This window comes from Canis aureus, chromosome 13 (assembly GCF_053574225.1).
Source record: "Canis aureus isolate CA01 chromosome 13, VMU_Caureus_v.1.0, whole genome shotgun sequence".
Taxonomy (NCBI): domain Eukaryota; kingdom Metazoa; phylum Chordata; class Mammalia; order Carnivora; family Canidae; genus Canis; species Canis aureus.
The window spans coordinates 55,725,628-55,745,828 of NC_135623.1; the positions used below are offsets into that span (position 1 = coordinate 55,725,628).

Below are 20,201 nucleotides of genomic sequence, written 5' to 3' on the forward strand. Positions count from 1 at the left end.
CAACGACCCAGGTGCCCCAAACAGGCAGCTTTTTAAGAAAATTAAATGTGTCTATTTCACTCCATAACAATTTAACTATGTTATTTCATTTTTATGATAATCTAGAGCAGGCAAAATGAATCTTTGGTGATGGAAATCAGAACAGTGATTGTCTGCTGGGGGAAGGAGGTGGAGGAGGAGGGTGGGATGTGATGACTGACTGGAAAGAGGCATGAGAAAATTTCGATGGTGATGGAAATGTTCTATGTATTTATTGATACTTATGAGTATACAGAATTGTCAAAACTCACAGAATTATATACTTAATATCTATACATTTTATGCAAATTATGCTCTAATTTTTTAAAAAAATGGATCTAACCAACTAGGTCATGGACATGTGGCATTTTAGTGTCTGTCCCATTCTGGGATATGCCTCCCACACTATGAACTTACTCCTTCCTACCTACTTAGGTCTGGAACCAAATCTAAACATACCTCTCTGTCGTGGGCTTCTTGGCTGCCATGGTATTCAGGACTTGGGCTCCATGTATGGCTCTGCATGGTGGCTTGGGCACCACCCCCAGGAAATCACATGGCTAGATCTGATCGTACTGTCCAACATTCCAGTGGTTATGGTTATTATTGCCATCTATGGTCTGATGCCAGTGGTCCTTATTACCAAATCCTAAAGAATAAAACCTTACTTTCTGCAGTTGGGCACCAGCTTGAGTGACTTGGCTGCTGGCTTGTAGGGATCATCAGTATTGAGGTCTGCCTGGCAGCCCTATTTGTGAGAGTAATTCTGAGTTTCATCTTTCCAGGGGTACTCAGTTTCTTTGACCTTATCATTTGCCCTTCTTCTCTTTATCAAGTAGTCCCTCCTTATGTCCATCAAATACAATGTGCTTTAGCAGCCATCCATCTCTATCTAGTGGGAACAGCCCTGACACACTTGCATAGGGGCAATCCTCCCACTGAGTAGTTAGCCTTCTAGAGGCATGGTGCTTTAGTGCTCTATAATCTGTGCTCTTGCACCTTGCCCCAAACTCTCTCATGGTAATGGACAACAAGCCTTCTCATAGCCCAGCCAAACCCCTCTGACCACCAGCAATGATGCAGGCCTCTGCTCACTAATATTTATTTTCCCCTAGAGTGCTCTGTATATATAAACAGATTGGATAATTTTTTCATCACTGTGTATTTATTTAATAGCTTTGACATTTCATATGTCTAAAGAGAAGATACCACAGTCTCCTCGGTACAGGCATAACTCATTTTATTGCATTCCATTGCACTATGCAGAAACTCTTTTTGGGTTTTTTTGTTGTTTTTACAAATTGAAGGTCTGTGGCAACCCTGCATCAAGTAAGCCTATCAGTGCCATTTTTCCAATAGTATTTGCTCAGCGTGTGTCTCTGTGCCACATTTTGGTAATTCTTGCAATATTTCAAACTTTTTCATTATTATGTTTATAATGCTATCTGTGATCAGCGATCTTTGATATTATTATCATTGTTTCCCCGAGACCAATAATGTTGAAATTAGGCCAATTAATAATCCTACAATGGCCTCTAAGTGCTCAAGTGAAAGGAAGAGTTGCATCTCTCTCACTTTAATCCAAAAGCTAGAAATGATTATGTTTAGTGAAGGAGGCATGTAGAAAGCTGAGATGGGCCAAAAGCTAAGCCTCTTGCATGAAAGTTAGCCAAATTGTGAATTCAAAGGTAAGTTCTTGAAGAAAAGGGAAGGTGCTACTCCAGTAAACACATGAATGGTAAGAAAGTGAAACAGCCTTACTGGTGACACAGAGAAGTTTGAGTGTCTGGATAGAAGCTCAAACCATCTGCAATATTCCCTTATGCCAAAGCCTAATCCAGAGAAGGCCTGAACTTCTTCAATTCTATGATGGCTGAGAGAGGCGAGGGAGCTTCAGAAGACAAGTCTGGAGCTAGCAGAAGCTAGTTCATGAGGGTTAAGGTAAAAAGCCATCTTTATAACATCAAAGTGCAAGGTGAAACACCAAGTGCCGATGGAGAAGTTGCAGCAAGTTATCCGGAAGATCCAGCTAAGATAATTCATTAAAGTAGCTACACTTTACTGAACAAAAGATTTTCAATGTAGATGAAAAAAAGTGTATGTTGGAAGAAGACACCAACCACCTAGGACTTTCATAGCTAGAGAGAAGTCAATGTCTGGCTTCAGAACTTAAAAGGACTGGCTGACTCTTGTTGGGAGCTAATGCAGCAGGTGACTTTAAATTGAAGCCAGTGTTCATTTATCATTCCTCAAATCCTAGGCCCTTACAAGTTCTGGTAAATCTACTCTGGTTGTGCTCTATTAGTGGGACAATGAAGCCTGGAAGACAACTCATCTGTTTACAACATGGTTTATTGAACATTTTAAGCTCACTGTTGAGCCCTACTGCTCAGAGAAGAAGATTCCTTTTGAAATATGACTGCTCACTGACAATGCATCTGGTCACCCAAAAACTCTGATGGAGGTGGACGTCAACGTTTTTCATGCCTGCTATCACAACGTCCATTCTGTGGCCCATGGATCAAGGAATAATTTCAACTTTTGAGTGTTTTTATTTAAGAAATATATTTCATAAGGCTACAACTGCCATAGATAGCTTATTCCTCTATTGGATCTGGTCAAAGTAAATTGAAAATCTTCTGAAAGGATCCACCATTCTAGATGCCATTAAGAACAGTTATGATTCATGAGAAGATGTCAGAATATCAACATGAACAGGAGTTTGGAAGAAGTTGATTCCAATCTTGAAGGATGACTTTGAGGAGTTCAAGACTTCAGTGGAGGAAGTCACCGCAGATGTGGTGGGAAAAGCAAGAGAATGAATTGCTGTGATCTCATGGTAAAACTTAGAGGGATGAGAAGTTGCTTCTCATGAGCAAAGAAAGTGATTTCTAGAGATGAAATCCACCCCTGATGAGGATATTGTGAAGACTGTTGAAATGACAACAAAGAATTTACAATATTCTGTAAATTTAGTTGATAAAGCAGCAGCAGGGTTTGAGGACTGGCTCCAATTTTGAAAGAAGTTCTACTGTGGATAAAATGCTATTAATTGGCATCACATTACAGAGAAATTGTTCATGAAAGGAAGAGTCAATTAGTGTGGCACACTTCACTGTTGTCCTATTTTAAGAAACTGCCACAGCCACCCCAGCCCTTAGCATCACCTTCCTGGTCAGTCAACAGCCATCAACATCGAGGCCACACCCTCTGTCAGCAAAAAGATTACAACTTGCCGAAAGCTCAGATATGGTTAGCATTTTTTGGCAATAAAGTATTTTAAAGTTAAGGTATGTAAATTTTTTTTTCCTAGACATGATGCTACTGCACACTTGATAGCCTACGGTATAGTGTACACAGAACTTCTATTTGTACTGGGAAACCAAAATATTCATCTGACTTGCTTTATTGTGATATTCATTTTATTGCAGTGGTCTAGAACTGAATCTGTACAAAGCAATCCTAGAGTACTGCATTGAACGCTTAGTTACATGCTCTGATGCTGTTTGGAATTAACAACTCTGCTCTTCAGTCATAGGCTACCTGGGATTGGGAAACAATGTGGTGGGCCTCCGTGGTCCTCTGAGTCAGTGCTCTATTGAATAAAAAAACTTAGATATGATTGAAGAAATAAATGTCGCTGTCCTTTTAATTTTAATTGTAAAGAAGAACTAAATATGGGTATTTTGGTATTAAGAGTCTCAGTTGATTTCTGTTAAAAGAGGACAGATAATTAATAGATGATTTTCCTTTCTAAATTATGAATTTGAATCGATACTTCTCCTGAAAAATACTTCATTGAGTTATTGCCCAATTTACAGTATTTGAAGAAAAATAAATAACCCAGGGCTTACATATAGTTTCTTTTTAAAAAAAAAGTTCGGGATATATCCCAGACTCTGAAATATAAATTTATTACCTTAACATTGCCTGAGTTAATCTATTAGACTCCAAAATACTAAAAAACAAAACAAAACAAAACAAAAACCCAGTGTTTTGCACTATATGTGTATGAAAACCTAGAGTTAGGAATTTTTTGCTCCAACCAAGAACACAGCCCTACAGACATACTTTTTCATGACCTAATGTTTCAAGCATTCATAAATTCCCTATTAAGCAAAAAGGAATCCCCATCAATAGATCAGTTCATGTTTGAGTTTCTAGGTAATCAATCAATATACAAATTGCCTACACGAAACTGAGAAACTAAGCAGGAATTTTTTTCTTGAAGAGAGAGAAATTTAAGACTTTAATTCTCTGCAATTCATTCTAACCACAAGTATTATACCTGAGAAGTTATGTTTACAGAACAATAAATCAGATCAAATCTACTTGTTTAATTGCTGAACAGAAATGTTTCACTTTAGCATCACAAATGGAAAAAGGTACTCAATTGGGAATCAGTAGAGCCAGCTATGTTTTGCTCCGCCGTCCCTGTATGACCTTAGGCAAATAAATCATTTAACCTGTGCAGGTTGAGTTCTGGTCTGCAGACCCTTCCGTCATTTAACAGGATGAGCTTGCAATTAGGAGAGAGGCCCGTAGATGGTGCTGTTGTCCTGACTTAGGCTTTGTATTTTTTCCTCCACTATAATTACAGTGAAGTAAAAAGGCATAGGTTAGAAATGATTTCCTATTAGTTTGAAAAAATTCACTATTAAGTGTTCAAAATGGCATTGAATTATGAATCATATGGGCCACATGCATCTGGCACTAATTAAAAGGGATAAACCACTAATGACTATAACAATGACTTACTCAGTTAAGAAACTGAATAAATAAAAAAATTATTAAGAGTACTGATGTGTAACAGATACCATAGGAAAATATTTTTTTTTTCAAATGTTAGTTCTAACAATAAATCTTGATAAATACACTGATTGTTTTTCACTATGAATGTTTCAGGCTATATGTAAAACCTATGATTTCCAGGAGCACAATGACAGATACATTACATTACCTGTCCCTCACATAAACAAGGACATCTTTTAAAAATCTACTTTAAGTTTTTCAAAAGGATGAGAATGATGTATTAAATGACTTCCCTTGTTTCAACCTACTAAAGAAAAAGGATCCCAAGATTCTAGTTTGAGAAAGCTTGGACGCACAATATCAAGTTTCACCTAAAATTATGGAAAGGAAAAAGAATACATTCCTATTTCTCCCCTATGAAATTCACTGAGTATAAAAATTACATTCAATCAATACAGAGAACAAGGAGGTACCTATGAAAACCCATACTGAGCAACATCGTGGCCTTTTATCAGTTGAGTGGGTAATAAGTGGCAAGCAAAAAATATAGTCATGAAGGAATGAAATGATACAAAACTGTGAATTTTGTCTCAATAAAGATTTTCGTCAACAAGTTAAAGAGGGGGAATCCCTGGGTGACTCAGCATTTAGCGCCTGCCTTCGGCCCAGGGCATGATCCTGGAGTCCCAGGATTGATTGAGTCCTGCATCGGGCTTCCTGCATGGAGCATGCTTCTCACTCTGCCTGTGTCTCTGCCTTTGTCTCTCACTCTGTGTCTCTCATGAATAAATAAATAAAATCTTAAAAAAAAAAAGTTAAAGAGCAAAGATATTGGATCTTTGGGGATTCAAGACAGTATTGCTACGTGTGAAAGCTTTCCATCCAACCAATCATCCAATCCCCACCAACCAACAAACCAACCTTTATTGAGCTTATATGGTGCAAAGGGCTGGAGATACAAAGGTACCATCTCCATTCTCAAAAAACTCAGTGTAGTATGAGAAAAGGACTTTGAAAAGTTCAGTTCAGTTTATTATAGTGTCAAGTAGATTTACAACTATTGCACTTATCATTCTGCTAACACAAGGCCAAAATTTTAAGAGGGATTTTTTTCTCCAATAAAGCTAGGCTTTCACGATCTTTGATAAATGATGTCAAAATTACAGGCAAAATAATATACCTCATGTCCTATTCCACACACATCCTCCACTTCTTGCCGTTGTGCACCCCGCTGCAAATAAGGATGTAGCTGAGATAATGCTCTAAGTCATTAATTCCTCATGAAATTACTCTTAAGTGAGATTTGACAAGTTTTCTTTATACTGTCCTCTTTAGCCAAAATGTAAAACAAAACAAGCCCAGCTCCCATACTCCAAAATCAATTAACCATATAACTGGAAGATGAACTTCCCTTAAAGACAAAGGGAACATCTCCTCCTTTACAGAACCCCACATGGCATTCACATAATGACAACTGGTGCCTAACTTTCTGGACAGTGGCAAACAATATGACAAAAGATAAAAAGTGGCCAAGCATACAAAACTCTTCTCAAAAACAGAAGAAAATTGTGAAGGTTGTTGGGGAAGTGTTTTACATTTCCAATGAAATGCTATTCCATTGATCTGCTTGGAAGATTGTCTTCGACCTATTTGGGTTAAGCCCATAAACTGTAATTGATTCAGTCACATGAAGAACCACTTTCATCTTAAGTCTGGAATGTATAACAAATGGATAGGAGGAAAGTGGTTTTTTATTTACCCTAGTAATTTCTGCAGGAATGAGGTGGAGAAAAAAACCCAAAGAAGTATCAGCCTTCGGTCTTCTTAAATTATTTTTCATTCTGATTCCAGTGGGAAGAAATGAGCTGTGGGGGGGTTTGGTGTTTTCTGTTTTAACAGTTGCTTTGTATTCGGAGATATATGTGATTCATAATGTACCACTCTAACAAGATACAGTTTTTATATATTACTGGGGTAACACAAAGAAAATGAATGTTTCTTTGGGCACCAGTAATTGTCAAAAGAATGATTGCAGATTCAGGAGATGTGCTTTATAATAACCCCGTTAACATAAAGTATACATGGAAGAAAGAAGGTATGGCAGGTATGTGGAAGGGTTAGTTGTATTAGCATGGCATTTCAGGATGGTTTTGGCTCTTTTGACTAAGATACATCAAATTTTAACCCCCTTTAAAGTCCTTGGACAAAGGGAAAATACTTTTAACACAAGGAGCATTTGATGAGCACAAGCAGATTCACCAAGTGCTTATAAAGGCTCCCACTATTTAATAAAGTGCCCCCACCTGAAGCAAAGATTTGCCCTGGTAATAATGATAATGAGCTTAAATGGTTAGAATTCATTTGAATGTCAAAAATGAAATTTAGATGACCAAACATATCCTGATAGTTACAGCATGGAGAATATTAAATGTCCTCTTTTTAAACTACAGTAAAAAATGAAGAAGCATGGTTAATTTCCTTATGCTGATGCAAAGATGTCCAAGTGCAACTTCTGCCTGTAAGCCTCCCCATGCTCCCATGTCGCCTGACACTTTCCCTGCGGGAAGTGGGTATCTGCCCTGCTAATGCTGCCTGATGTTCTCCTAGGGAGGATACCGAGGGTTGCTCATGGGTTTCCATGTGTATGTTTCTACTGTGAATGAAAGCTGACTACAAAATCTAGACGTATTCTGCTTTCAGAAAATTCTAGTGTACCATGGACAGCATAGATATTTCTTTCAGTTTAAAAAAATAGTGCAAAAACATATCTGATAGTCAAAGTGATATTCAAGTGAGTTCTTGTGCCAAAGAACACCGTCAAGCTTCACCTTTAGCTGACTTGTAAAAACTGAACATAGTTTTTGGGAAATATTCCAGATTTTCCCATTAGTTCTCCACTCATCCAGTCATCATCTACAGATTCCAGCTCTGTTATGATGTCTCCAGCCTGTCCGAAGACAAAAATTGGAAATAATCATTATTTTTCTGTTGAGAATAAGCATGGTAAGCAGCCTACCCGGACAGGCATGGTTTATCTTTCTTGATGTAACTCTCTGATCTTGATTTGCCCAGGGGATTAAATGACATGCCACACATATGATCTATGATTTATGACACCATTTGCTTGGATGCCTTTTCTCCTCTGAGCCCATTCCTTGGCACCCTCACAGCACTTTTATTTTCCTGCTCGTATTTTGTGCCCCCCAAATTCACTACTCCTAATTAAAATTCTTTAGTAACAGTACTAGATATATGTTATATATGTATTTTTTCACATAACAATTATTTAGAGCACCCAATATGTGTCAGACACTGTTGAGTATTACGGATACAGCAAGGAATAAAGACCTCATCTTAGAGTAGGGAGGCAAATAATCAAGCTAGTCCAGGAAGACAGAAAGTGTGGGGTAGCATCTCATTAGTTCTAGGCAGGCAGCGCCCCACTGAAGGGGACACATAAGCAAACCCTTGAAGGTAAGAGAGTCCATGTGCTTACCACATACAGGTAGTCCTGCTTTATGCACTTTATAGGAATTAACTTACTTGAACAGCACTGTAGTCTTAGAGGTGGGTACTCTTATTTTGCCATTTTAGAGAGAGATTTTTATAGACTTCTTTATTTTAAAAAGAAGGAAACTGAAGCTCGGAAGAGATTAAATAGCTTCCTCAGGGCTGTGTGTCTAGTTAGTGGTAGGGACAGGATCCCAATCTAGTTCGATTTCGCTGGTTTTGCTAACCATTGGGAACATGGCTACTATGTTTTATAGTGGACTTTTTACTTAGAGAGGCTTTTACTGTAATTGCCTTTTTCCCAACATCCTGAGCATTTTGTACTCTACATTTATTCTTCCACATAATGGTATCCTCCTCCTACCATTTGGTTTATTCCATGCTTCTATGGCTTCACAGTCAAATTTACTTTCATTCCGGTCTTAAAAGAGCTTCTCTCTGACTCAGAACATCTGATTTACCCTCATCAGGTTAGTCAAAGGGACTGTGTGTCTTATTCATGTGTGAATTATAATTCCTCAACAGACGAAGACATAATTTTTTAAATTATCTCCTGAAACTATTTTGTTCTTTATGGATTCTAACCATTTCTTAGAATCTGGGTTTAAGATTCTATAATGGTTCAGGATGACCCTGACTACTTTTAAGAATATCAGGCTAAATGGATTTTATTTATAGCACTAGTACATTGCCCTCTGGAAAAATGGTTTGATTTAAGGCCTTTCTTTATGGAAAATGGAAAGGAAAAATGCTGACTATCAAATGTCATTAATTTACTTTACTCTGCCAAAATCCGTAAAAACTCTGGCTGTTCAAAGTTTCTATTATAAATAAGTTCCTTCTGGTTCCTAAATTATAACATAATAGTTGAATGAAACTTTGTTTTTTTGGCTCTGGTCCATATGTACATACTATGTCAGTTTTCTGATGGCTAGGACAATTTAAAAAAAAAAAAGTCCTACTAATAGTCTGTGAACATTTAGTAAAATATTAATGATTAACAATACTGACAGCAGTGCAGAATCCTCTAACTAAAAAACTCTAGACCTATCTTGTCTATAGTCATTTATAAAACAAAGACAACCTATTTTCTGGAGAATATGAGTATGATTTTGTTATTTACACCAACATAACTTAAACGAAAGCCAAAATAACATCCAAAAAGTTTGAATCCAGATTGTTCACTTGCAGTCACATTTTATGTAAAGATAAAAAGGAATGAATTTTGAGTCACTGATTTCCATGATGAGAAGGACTAGAGCAACCGTTTCTAAGCATTTGGATTTTGAGAACCAAGAAATTAAGAGGAAAAAAAAGAAACTGATACAGGATTAGAAATTATAATTCTGCTTAAGAAATATCGTTTACTAATAGCATTTTATAAAAGAAATGACATTTTAATATGAAAAGGAAGAAATTCTTAGAAAAATGTAAAACTCCACAACAAAATAGGAAAGTCAGCAACTTTATATTGCTTTACTCTGCATGCCCCTTACTCTGTGACTTCTTAATATCACCTTCATTTCCCTCATTTTGTTTCAGACAGGTGCTGGGGCACCCACTGTTTTAAGTCTCATCTTCTCAAGTCACTCCCTGATGCTTTAATTCTTTCTATGGCATCCCTGCCTCTGCCTGAGTTTCTGATGATGGGGAATTTTCCAGTGTCTGGCGCAGGCTGTTCTGATGGCAACTGCTACTAAACCCACCCTCCTTCTTCTTGGAACAGTCCCAAAGTATTGTCGTGAGTGCCTTCCTCTGACCATGGTCCAACTGCAGGCTGGAGAGACAGGATCACGCAAATATTCTATTTTTACTCAAAAAACAACCAAAAAAGAAGATGGACTTCTTCGGTAAAGATTAAATTTTAGGCTTCTAAAAAGAAAAAAAAAAAGCCTTTGCAGGAGTGCCTTGCTGGCTCAGTCAGGGGAGCATGCAACTCTTAATCTCTGGATCGTGAGTTCAAGCTCCATGTTGGGCGTATAGATGACTTAAATAAATAAATCAATCTTTGCATAGGAGTTTAACCTTTTGGGATCATTTCCCCAAATTCTAGTCAGTATCTTTGTGGACAAGACTCCAGTGCTTTATGAACACTGCTGCAGTGGCCAATTGTAGTAGGTACCATTTGATTTCTCCATTGGTTTCAAAGACATGACAGTAGCAGTTTGCAAAGTCCACATAGAGAATTACCCTTTACTAGGTTTACCAACAGAAATTCCAATATTGTTGAGATTGGATGTTACAAGGCCTAGGATAAGGAATTTGTTTGATGATTGTGTGGCTATCAAGCCAGTAAAGTTTTAAGTACTTAAATGCCTTGCTGATCATTTAATTGTGCCCTATTCAGCTTCTCTAATCTCATCCATTAGAATTAGGGTCTGAGATCTGTTCATTCTTGGCTAATGATCAATATTCCACCCAAATATTCTATTCTTCAGTGGAAGACCCTTCACAATTTATAGTTGTTTAATGCAGTTACAAAAAGATACACATTCTGACCTTGAAGGAAAGCTCATCTTCATTCTCTCCGTGGAAATCATATAAAGCTTTGGCCTTCTTCCCCTTCAGTGCTAAAGCAGACGTACTTTTTGCCTCAGCTGTGAAGACACCAAAAATTCAAATATATATAGAAAGGCAATGGACTAAAACACATACATTTTAAGAACCATGCCTCCCCACATGCCCCTTTCCATTCCCAGGACAAAATAATTTCAATTAATTTTGAAATTTTTTAACCTGCAAAAAGATGGTATTTTCTTAGCAGGACAAAAAAAAACCATACAGAATACATTTAGTAGACAAAATTAGCCATTATTAAGTGAAGGCGTTTTTGTCTTTATTTTCCCCCATACAGCCAACAAAGCATATGAGGAGACTTTGCACAAACTTATGAATCAACTCTTTCAAATGAAGGCAAACAAATTTGAGCATGACCAGAGAGAAAAGGAATATATATCATTTCAAAGGTCTTGGGCTCCACTTCAAGAGTAACAGTCATGGGATGCTTGGGTGGCTCAGTGGTTTGGCACCGGCCTTCAGCCCAGGGCGTGATTCTGGAGTCCCAGGATGAAGTCCTGCTCCCTGCATGGAGCTTGCATGGAGCCTGCTTCCTCCCTCTGCCCGTGTCTCTGCCTCTCTCTCTCTCTCTCTGTGTCTCTCATGAATAAATAAATAAATATTTTTAAAAAAGTAACAGTCATTTTTGTAGTTGCCATACCTGGGCAGGGCCGCACGAAGACTGCTGGGAAGATCCCCTCCCTGTCCCCCAGTCTGCCCTTGTACCAGTCGGAGTCCACGTGCTCAAGGATCAGGATCCGATCTCCCCTCTTGAAGGATAAGTCATCATTGGTCTCTGCTGTGAAACTGTGAAGAGCTTCACACCATTCTCCAGAAAGACTACTATCCTGTTACAAATCAGAAGTTTGGTAAGAAATGTGGAATTTTTACCTGACATTGATTTATACGAAGCTTAAAAAGTAGAGGGAAAAAAAGCAAAGGGGTCAAAGATTTCAAAGCCTGAAGCCTTCTTTAAATCACCCAATACTTTATGTTGCTACCAACTTTCAGAAAGAAAAGTTTCCAATAACCTTTTTCTTAAAATATTATTCTAAATGGCAGATATTATGAGACTTGTAGCTTTTCTGCTTTTAAGGTATATACAATACTTAAGCAAAAATTTTTTTCTAATTGTGATCTTAACATCTGTAACATTAGTTACATTAAAAACATTATTAGGTAAAAGCACATGGTATTTATGACACTATGAAAAAAATTCTGGTGAAGCACATAATTTTCAGTGAAGCTCTTCTTTACCTAGAATAGGATAGATCAGAATGGGCAGTCTGTTCATTCCAGGTCTTTTTTTTTTTATTTTTTAAAGATTTTATTTATTTATTCATGGGAGACAGAGAGAAAGAGAGGCAGAGACACAGGCAGAGGGAGAAGCAGGCTCCATGCAGGGAGCTGGACGCGGGACTCGATCCCAGGTCTCCAGGATCAGGTCCTGGCCTGAAGGTGGTGCTAAACCGCTGAGTCACCTGGGGTTCCTGTTCATTCCAGGTCTTTGCCTGATTCAGAGACTACCAGATTCCATAGCATGAGACTTCAAGACTACATTAACTCACACTTTTAATTTCATGAGGCATGGTTAGCTCTAAGGCTGGTAGGGTAATGACCCAAACATGATAGGCTTGTATTATAGAATGCTCCAACAAGAATGCTTTTTACCCCACACACATCAGAGGAAGGTTTTGATCTGCAAGAAGGTGTCTCTGCCAGGTCAGGATGGGAACCCCACGTTTGAGGAGCTCAAGTAGGGAGGACAGGAAAATGTGAAGGCAAAGCCTTGGGGACAGACAGACCTGGGTTCTAGACTTAGCTTCAGATTCATGTTAGTGTTGCTAAGTGTGGTTGTGAGGACTAAATGGGATAATGCATGTAGCACAGCTGGCACAGTGCCTAGCATATCTTAAGTTCACAACAACGGATGGCTTATAATACAAAAACAAAAAAATAAGCAAAGAAGAAGAAAAAGGGGGGAAAAACCCAGCCCACTATAATCCAAATGTTATTTCAAACATTTGCTCCATGAATTGAAAAATGGTTTATAATATTTTCTCGTGGTAATTAGGATTTTACTATTCCTCCCAGAGTTGAAACCTGGTTTTTTACTACAGTTGCCCATTCAAGCAGCCTACCTGAGAATTTGCACCAGAATATTCTTTTTTGGTCTTGGGTGGTACCTTTGTGCCTACATTAAAGGAAAAAAAAAGTTAAAACTCTAGGTGTAAAGGCCCATGTATTAGTATTGGAGAAAAACTGCAGAGAGGGAATAAAAAGTCTGGGACTCTAGACCAGTTTCTTCACTGTAAAGTGCAGGAAGATACAAATAAGTTATACTAGATAGTCCATTTCTGTTTAAAAGTCTATGATTTCTTGCCATTTCCGATATGAAGCTATTGCTAATTACCTAAAACACCAAAACCAGACGTTTGAGAGATTACCACCACAATAATGGCTATCCTAATAGAGACTATTATCATTTAAAAATATTTTTTCTTTCTACTTTAAAAAATATGAATTATTTAAGGAGCTTAAGAATTATCCTAAAATTTGGCTTAGTTGAATTAGGATAGGATATAATAAGAAACATATTCTCTATACTCACTTAAAATACTTGCACCAGAGGTGGGATGATCCTCCACAAGTTCCACAAAGTTAAGGGGGAAAATCCCAGTTTTGTCTCGAAGTTCTCCTCTGGCCCATTCTTCATTCACATACTCCTTGAGAATAATAATTTCTCCCTCCGAGAAACTTAACTCATCCTTCTGGTCTCCAATATATTCAAACCGAGTGATACATCTTGGGCCTCTGAACAAAGAAGATCATGTTTGTGAGTCAAACTATAGAGTACTAACAAAAAATGCTTTCAAACCTTCATTCAGTCTTTCAATAAATATTTATTCTGTGTTTACTATGGAACAAGATACAATAGGCATAATTTAAAATTTTCCATGAAAAGGAATGCCTGTGGCTCAGCGGTTGAGTGCCTGCCTTCAGCTCTGGGCGTGATCCTGGGGACCTGGGATCGAGTCCCACATCGGGCTCCCTGCATGGAACCTGCTTCTCCCCTCTGCCTGTGTCTCTGCTTCTCTCTGTGTCTCTCATGAATAAATAAATAAAATCTTTAATAAAATTTTAAAAGTTTAAAAAATAAAATTTTCCATGAAAAGAAAAAGCTACATTTCTAAAGGATAGCTCTTACTTTTTAGATATGAACCTATTCACTCAAAACAGGCTAAAGAAAAGAAAAAGGCTAAAGTCAAGGTAGCAGAGTACATGCAGAATTCCAAATGAGCACCTGGATGGCTACTCTACATTAGTACTTCTTTTGATCACCTTTACTTCATTACATGTCTTTATATGCTTGGGCCACAGAAATCCATGGCTGAATCTGAACCTTTCAATCATGATTGCACTGAATTTAGGAGTGCCAACCCTGAGACTCTCAGGGCAAGACATGAAACTTCTGTGCCAGAATGCAATGGGCATCAGCTGGGCAGAGGAGATGCTCAATATATGTTGAATCATCAGTGAGTTGTCTGTATAGATACATGGTCTTCACAACTAGAAAGTTTGAAGAAAACAGAAACTGAGCAAATTATAACAATCTTATACCTAACACTGTTATTTTAAAGATGATTTCTGTAATCACCTTTAAAAAGGCCTCACTTCTAAGAATGAAAACAATCCTTTAATGATCTGCAATTGTGATTGAAAATAAGATAGAAGAAGTAGAGATAAAACTGTGTCTCTAGAAGGCATGATTTAATACCAAACCTTCGATTTAAGGCTTTAGAAAGAAGTCTCAATGGCAACAGTTGAAGGAGATGCAACTGCCTGAAGAGAAAAAAGGTTGGTACTGGCACCATTCAAAGTCTGATTTAAGTCAGGTCAATGGATCAAAGGCTGTGAAAGCCCATTTTGAATTCAACCTGCTGACACAGTAAATACTGCTTAAAAATAGGAGAAAAATTGAACCTGAAATAGAATTCAACTATTGTGACATCAGAAGTTTTCTTATTTGTGGTAACCTTTGCATTTATTTTCTGAAGTCCTCGGGGAGCATCTCCTTATGTCTGACCTATTCAAAGACAGGTTTACAGTCTTCAGCAGGTAGTGAATTCTACTAATTTGCTCATTTAACTGGAATATAAAGTTGCATTGTGGCAGAGTTTTAAATCACAAAGGAGTTACAGTGGTGCATAAAAGGGTATATAAATTCATGGAAAGGTCTTCAGACATAAAGGAAGACCCCTCCAACTTAACCCTTTCTTAGCAGTTTTTGTAGGGGTTCTATTTCCATAAGATTAAAATATTTTCTCAGACAAAAATATCTGAACCTTCTAAATATCTGTTGGTAGATAAATAACAGAAGGCCAAAACAAAATGCACTGGATAATGAAACTGTCTCTGCTCAAGCTCAGGCCAGGCTGTGTGTGGGAAATCCCAGGAGAGTTAGCTTCTGGCTATCTATATGTCCTATAATACATGGAGTATTGCTATTGCTCACACCAGCTTCTAACAGCATGTTGTATTTATCAGAATTTACTCCACTAAAAGCTTTTTATTTTTATTTATTCATTTAATTTCCAAAAAGTTTTTATTTTTAAGTAATCTCTACACTCAACATGGGGCTTGAACATACAACTCTGAGATCAAGAGCGACATGCTCTTCCAACTGAGCCAGCCAGGTGCCCCCGACTAAGGCTTTTTAAACAAGTAAGTTTTCCTCATAATTACAAAGACACACTGAGAGTGTGAATAGTCACACGAATGAAGTGTTTTAAGTTTGGTAATTCTTTATGGTATAAATGCTTGCCTCCTTTGCATTCAGTGCAAAAGAACACAAATAAAACTTACTTAACACAATGAGATGAAATGGATTCTCTTTTCCCATTTCCTCCTTCTGGAACATCAATCTGTAAAGACAAAGTCAAGACAATAATCTTATGTTTTCAGATTCTAGTAAGATAAATTTAAGGCTAAGTAATTAGGAAATATGTGATTGAAATTAAACAGTTTAGGTAGATATTAAGCTGATGAAGTAGTGCCATAGGTGCAAAAACGGTAAGAAATCCAGAATTTGAGATTTGAAAAAAAAAAAAATGTAACCTGGAATATAGCCTTTCTTGAATAGCCAATCAATCCTCCTACTTGCTGGAATAAGTACATTAATGTTGTTCTGCCCCAGACTGAGTTTTCTTTCTCCTATAATCTCTAAGTTGAAAACTTCAGATGAGAGGGACTTAAGATAGAAACCGGGCGGCTGGCACTCATGCACTACCACACCGATTCATTTTTTTAAAAAATATTTTATTTATTTATTCATGAGAGACACACAGAGAGAGAGAGGCAGAGACATAGGCAGAGGGATAAGCAGGCTCCATGCAGGGAGCCCGATGTGGGGCTTGATCCCGGGGCTCCAGGATCACGACCTGAGTGGAGGGCATACGCCTAAGCGCTGAGCCACCCAGGCGTCCCTACCACACCTATCAAAGCGTTCAAAGAATTCTGCAATACTCTCCTGACCCCCAAATAAAACATTTCAATAAAACTTATGGATTCGGGCAGCCTGGGTGGCTCAGCGGTTTGGCGCCTGCCTTCAGCCCGGGGCATGATCCTGAAGTTCTGGGATCGAGTCTCACGTCATCCTCCCTGCATGGAGCCTGCTTCTCCCTCTGCCTGTGTCTCTGCCTCTCTCTCTCTCTCTCTCTCATGAATAAATAAATAAAATCTTAAAAAAAAAAAAAACTTATGGATTCTATTTTAGTAACTCCAGAAATTTGATTTTCCTTCAGTGTGAACAGGAAAGGAAGAAAGGAATTAGTACTCAGTGAGCATCTATTAAGTGGCAGGCACCTTATAGAATACCTTACTTACAAGGCTCAGTAGAGCTGAGTTGTAATAAAATATTTGACCATAATGCACTAAATCGGAAAACTACTTAAGGTTTTGAGGTTTATATTAAATAAATCAGTAGCCTTCCTGATAAATTCCAAAAGTTTTAAAACAATTTTTTAAACTTGTAGGCTTAGAAATGGCACTTATACCAATAATGTGGCAGATTCAGTGTGATGGATTTCAGTGTGGTAATTGTGCTTTTTAAAGTACTGCTACATTGGGCAGAAGAAAAATGAAGAAGAGTGCTAAAACTAACATTATTCTTAATATTAATTAGAGAATGTGGTTAGATTTCTCTAAAAAATCAGGGCATATATATACTGGACAGTTTTTAAGACCCACATTTTAGAATTCAGGAGACTCAAATTCATCTATATTTGAAAAATACAGGTTTTATGTTGTTTTGTTTCCTATGTTTCTGATGTAATGGAAAATCACCACCCTTTTTCCCCCCCAAATAAGCTGTTAATGCTCAACAATTTAAGCTAGCTTTTTTTTTTAAGCTAGCTTTATTGATATTTTCCAGTATCAATAAATTATAGCAGAGACTGAGTCATACTCTTCTTATTGATATAAATGTTCAAGTGGCATTCTGACTTCATCTCCATGTTTCACAGCTACTGGGTTTAGCACTGAGGGTTCTATAGTATGGGCTCACATATTGTAGGCTGTGAGGGCATAAAAAATTCTGATACTTTAATATAATTTTTCCCAATCAGACTTGAAGTTATTATGTGAAAAATGATGAATGGACGACTACCTCCAATGAAAGTCCTATAGTAGTCCCAAATCTTTTTTTTTTTTTAAGATGGAAATAAATAGGAATAGAAAGGATGGAAGAAACCAAAGTGGATTATACTCCAAAGAAAATAAGTAGCACCATAACCTCAGCAAACATTCCTTTGGGACTATCTAGTACCATTTAATTATTGTTTACTAAATGTTTAATTAATTAATTAGAATAAATATATATATTTTAGTGCCTACCCGCCCTTCCGAGTTGGCTCACCAGCTGACCTGCAGTCATTTTTCACTTTAGGATTTCAGATAGCATTTAGGCATTAAATTCTAATACTGCATATAATTTACTAATAATTAATCATTATCTAGTTGAATATACCTTTAGTTTTTTAATTTTCCAAAAACTGAATGAATCAATGGAAGAGAGTAAATGAGAATATAAGAATCTAGGCTTCTGTTTTTTCCAAACTACAAGTTACATAGAGCCCACAGAATATATGATGAATTTAAATATGCACTACACACTTACAATTACTTTGACGTAGTTCGCAGGAAATATGCCAGTCTGGTTTCTACATCTCCCTCTATACCAATCTGAGTCTATTTTTTCCAGAAGATAAACAATTTCTCCAGAAGTGAGGTGCAAATCATCAGCTTGCTCTGTAACATAAAATTATAATTATGTATATGATGAATTCCCTTGGCTGGAGATTTGATTAAAGTGGAGCACAAAGTAACATTTAGTTCTGTCCACTGAGGCAGTATGTTCTACTGATTCTGAGAACAGATTACATCAGTCAAATTGATTTAAAAAATACATTCTTTTTTTTTTGGGGGGGGGGGATATTGTTATTATGAGCTTCCTTTTTAAAGGCCAAATTGGATGCATTTACCATGTAGTGATTGATAGGAAATGGTTAAACAAAAATACTGTGCTGGTCAATGGTTCCTACTGGGCCAATATAAACCCTTTGCTGAATACATACTGAACAATGAAATATTTTATAGACATGGTATAATATTCTTATTATTCTCAATCATGCTTAAAAATCATTTTAATCTCAAAATATTAACTAAGGGACTACTACAGCTCTTTAGCAAGTAAATGTACTCACACTAAAATAAAATAAAAATCACTCTACCAAGTAGACCAAAAGAGGCTTTAAATAAATCAGGAGTTTATTTATAGTCTTGTAATCTTGGATATAAAAAGTATTTAAAAATTATTACCAAAAAATATACACTTTCATCTCTTATAAACTATGCGTGGTTTTGCAATTCTTAGGAGACAATTATTTCACTTATGAAAACAGAATTAATATCATTATAATTGTTAATTGGTATGCATGGTTTCTAAAGAGTTAAAAGTCTGCAATTGCTACGCAATTGGCTATTTGTTCACTATAAGGGAATCCTCCGCACCCCCCCCTCCTTTTCTGCCTCCCCTCATTCTTTCTCTCTCACGGGGAATTTCAAAGGCAAGGGAATGCTGCTAAGCTCTCTGGAATGGCTGAGTACAATCAACCCTTCCTGAAGGCAGCGTAAAATGACCTTTCCAATCCAGAACTCCATTGGCACAGAAAATGAAGATGTCATCGAGAGGCCAACTCAGGGAAGATTACTGCTCGGGGATCCTAAAGCTCTACCACTTAATCATTTATGGGCTTACCTGCTGGGAAATCATGAAGAACAGCAGCGTGAGGGGCACTACTGTCAACGGGCTTCTGAGCATGGTTTGGATCCTTAGGGGGGAAAACAGGGCCGTGAGTGAAGCATGCAGGATGGATGCTGGATGTGCTATTCACTCTGAGACTTTTTTTTTCTCATTAGAATCCTCTTGACATAATTACATTCTGAGTATACAAGATGCAAAGCACACAGTCGAGCCAAACAAGGGAATCACTATCAAGTTGAAAAGGTATGTGTACTTGCCAAAGGAGGACAGAAATGACTCTCAATTGTAATGTCCTCCCACCACTTTTTTTTAAACCAAGAGAGTAACATAAATGGGAATATCTTTTTTATTTTAAGGTCATTATTTTTAAAACTGGTACCATTCTACTCTGAAGTAGTGGTTTTTGACCTGTGTACCTTGCCAAGGTTGCTTTTTCCTTAAATTATGATCAGTACTACATCTCAAGAACAGAGCCTTAAAAGTTGAGTCTTCATTAAAATGGTAGAAGAAAGCTCTGCAATTTATACTCCGCCTTTCATAAATGGAAAGAGCTAATGACTTCCACAAAAGTATAATTCACAAAATAAAATCTATTTCATTTATTACCATTTAGCTGAATGCTTTCTCTAATTTGAAGGCCAAAAACACTACTTCCCATGTCTTGCCTGAATTTTCTATTTAATCTAAATGGTTTATTCAACAGTAATTCTAAGTAAATTAGCAAAGAGAATTCAATATTCTCTACCCATGTAGCAGCTTCCTAGATTGGCTAGGGGAGAGGGTAAAGTTGAACAGTGACCTTTTCTCATTGACAAGCAGTTGTTATTCTTAGTTTAATACAAACAGATAGGCTTATCCACATTATCATCATCATCATCTAATCTGATTAAAAGATGTTATTTGAAATTATAACTTAAAACTCTTCAACACTGGCAAACCTGTGAACTAAATGAAGGCAAATTTATTACCTTATCTTTCAAACAAAATGCACCTGCAAAAACATGCTGTATTTTCTCAAGTTAGGTAAACAAATACTAATTTA

The 20,201-nt window shown here is 37.2% G+C and overlaps 1 protein-coding gene across 9 annotated transcripts in view; it reads right to left on the reverse strand.

Moving 5' to 3' along the window:
* Nucleotides 1–20,201, reverse strand: part of SH3D19 (SH3 domain containing 19) — a 179,480-nt gene that overhangs the window by 836 nt on the left and 158,443 nt on the right. For 7 of the 9 annotated variants that reach the window (XM_077846357.1, XM_077846352.1, XM_077846350.1 and 4 more), the window contains 8 exons: nucleotides 19,154–19,226; nucleotides 18,014–18,144; nucleotides 15,703–15,761; nucleotides 13,448–13,650; nucleotides 12,978–13,030; nucleotides 11,498–11,684; nucleotides 10,780–10,877; nucleotides 5,781–7,717 (listed from right to left, as the gene is read on the reverse strand). In XM_077846357.1, coding sequence (XP_077702483.1) covers nucleotides 7,601–7,717; nucleotides 10,780–10,877; nucleotides 11,498–11,684; nucleotides 12,978–13,030; nucleotides 13,448–13,650; nucleotides 15,703–15,761; nucleotides 18,014–18,144; nucleotides 19,154–19,226 — 921 coding nt within the window. In that variant the 3' untranslated portion in view covers nucleotides 5,781–7,600. Of the gene's footprint in view, nucleotides 1–232; nucleotides 4,607–5,780; nucleotides 7,718–10,779; nucleotides 10,878–11,497; nucleotides 11,685–12,977; nucleotides 13,031–13,447; nucleotides 13,651–15,702; nucleotides 15,762–18,013; nucleotides 18,145–19,153; nucleotides 19,227–20,201 lie in introns of those variants that run through there. The other 2 variants (XR_013351001.1, XM_077846351.1) reach the window with 2 other exon arrangements.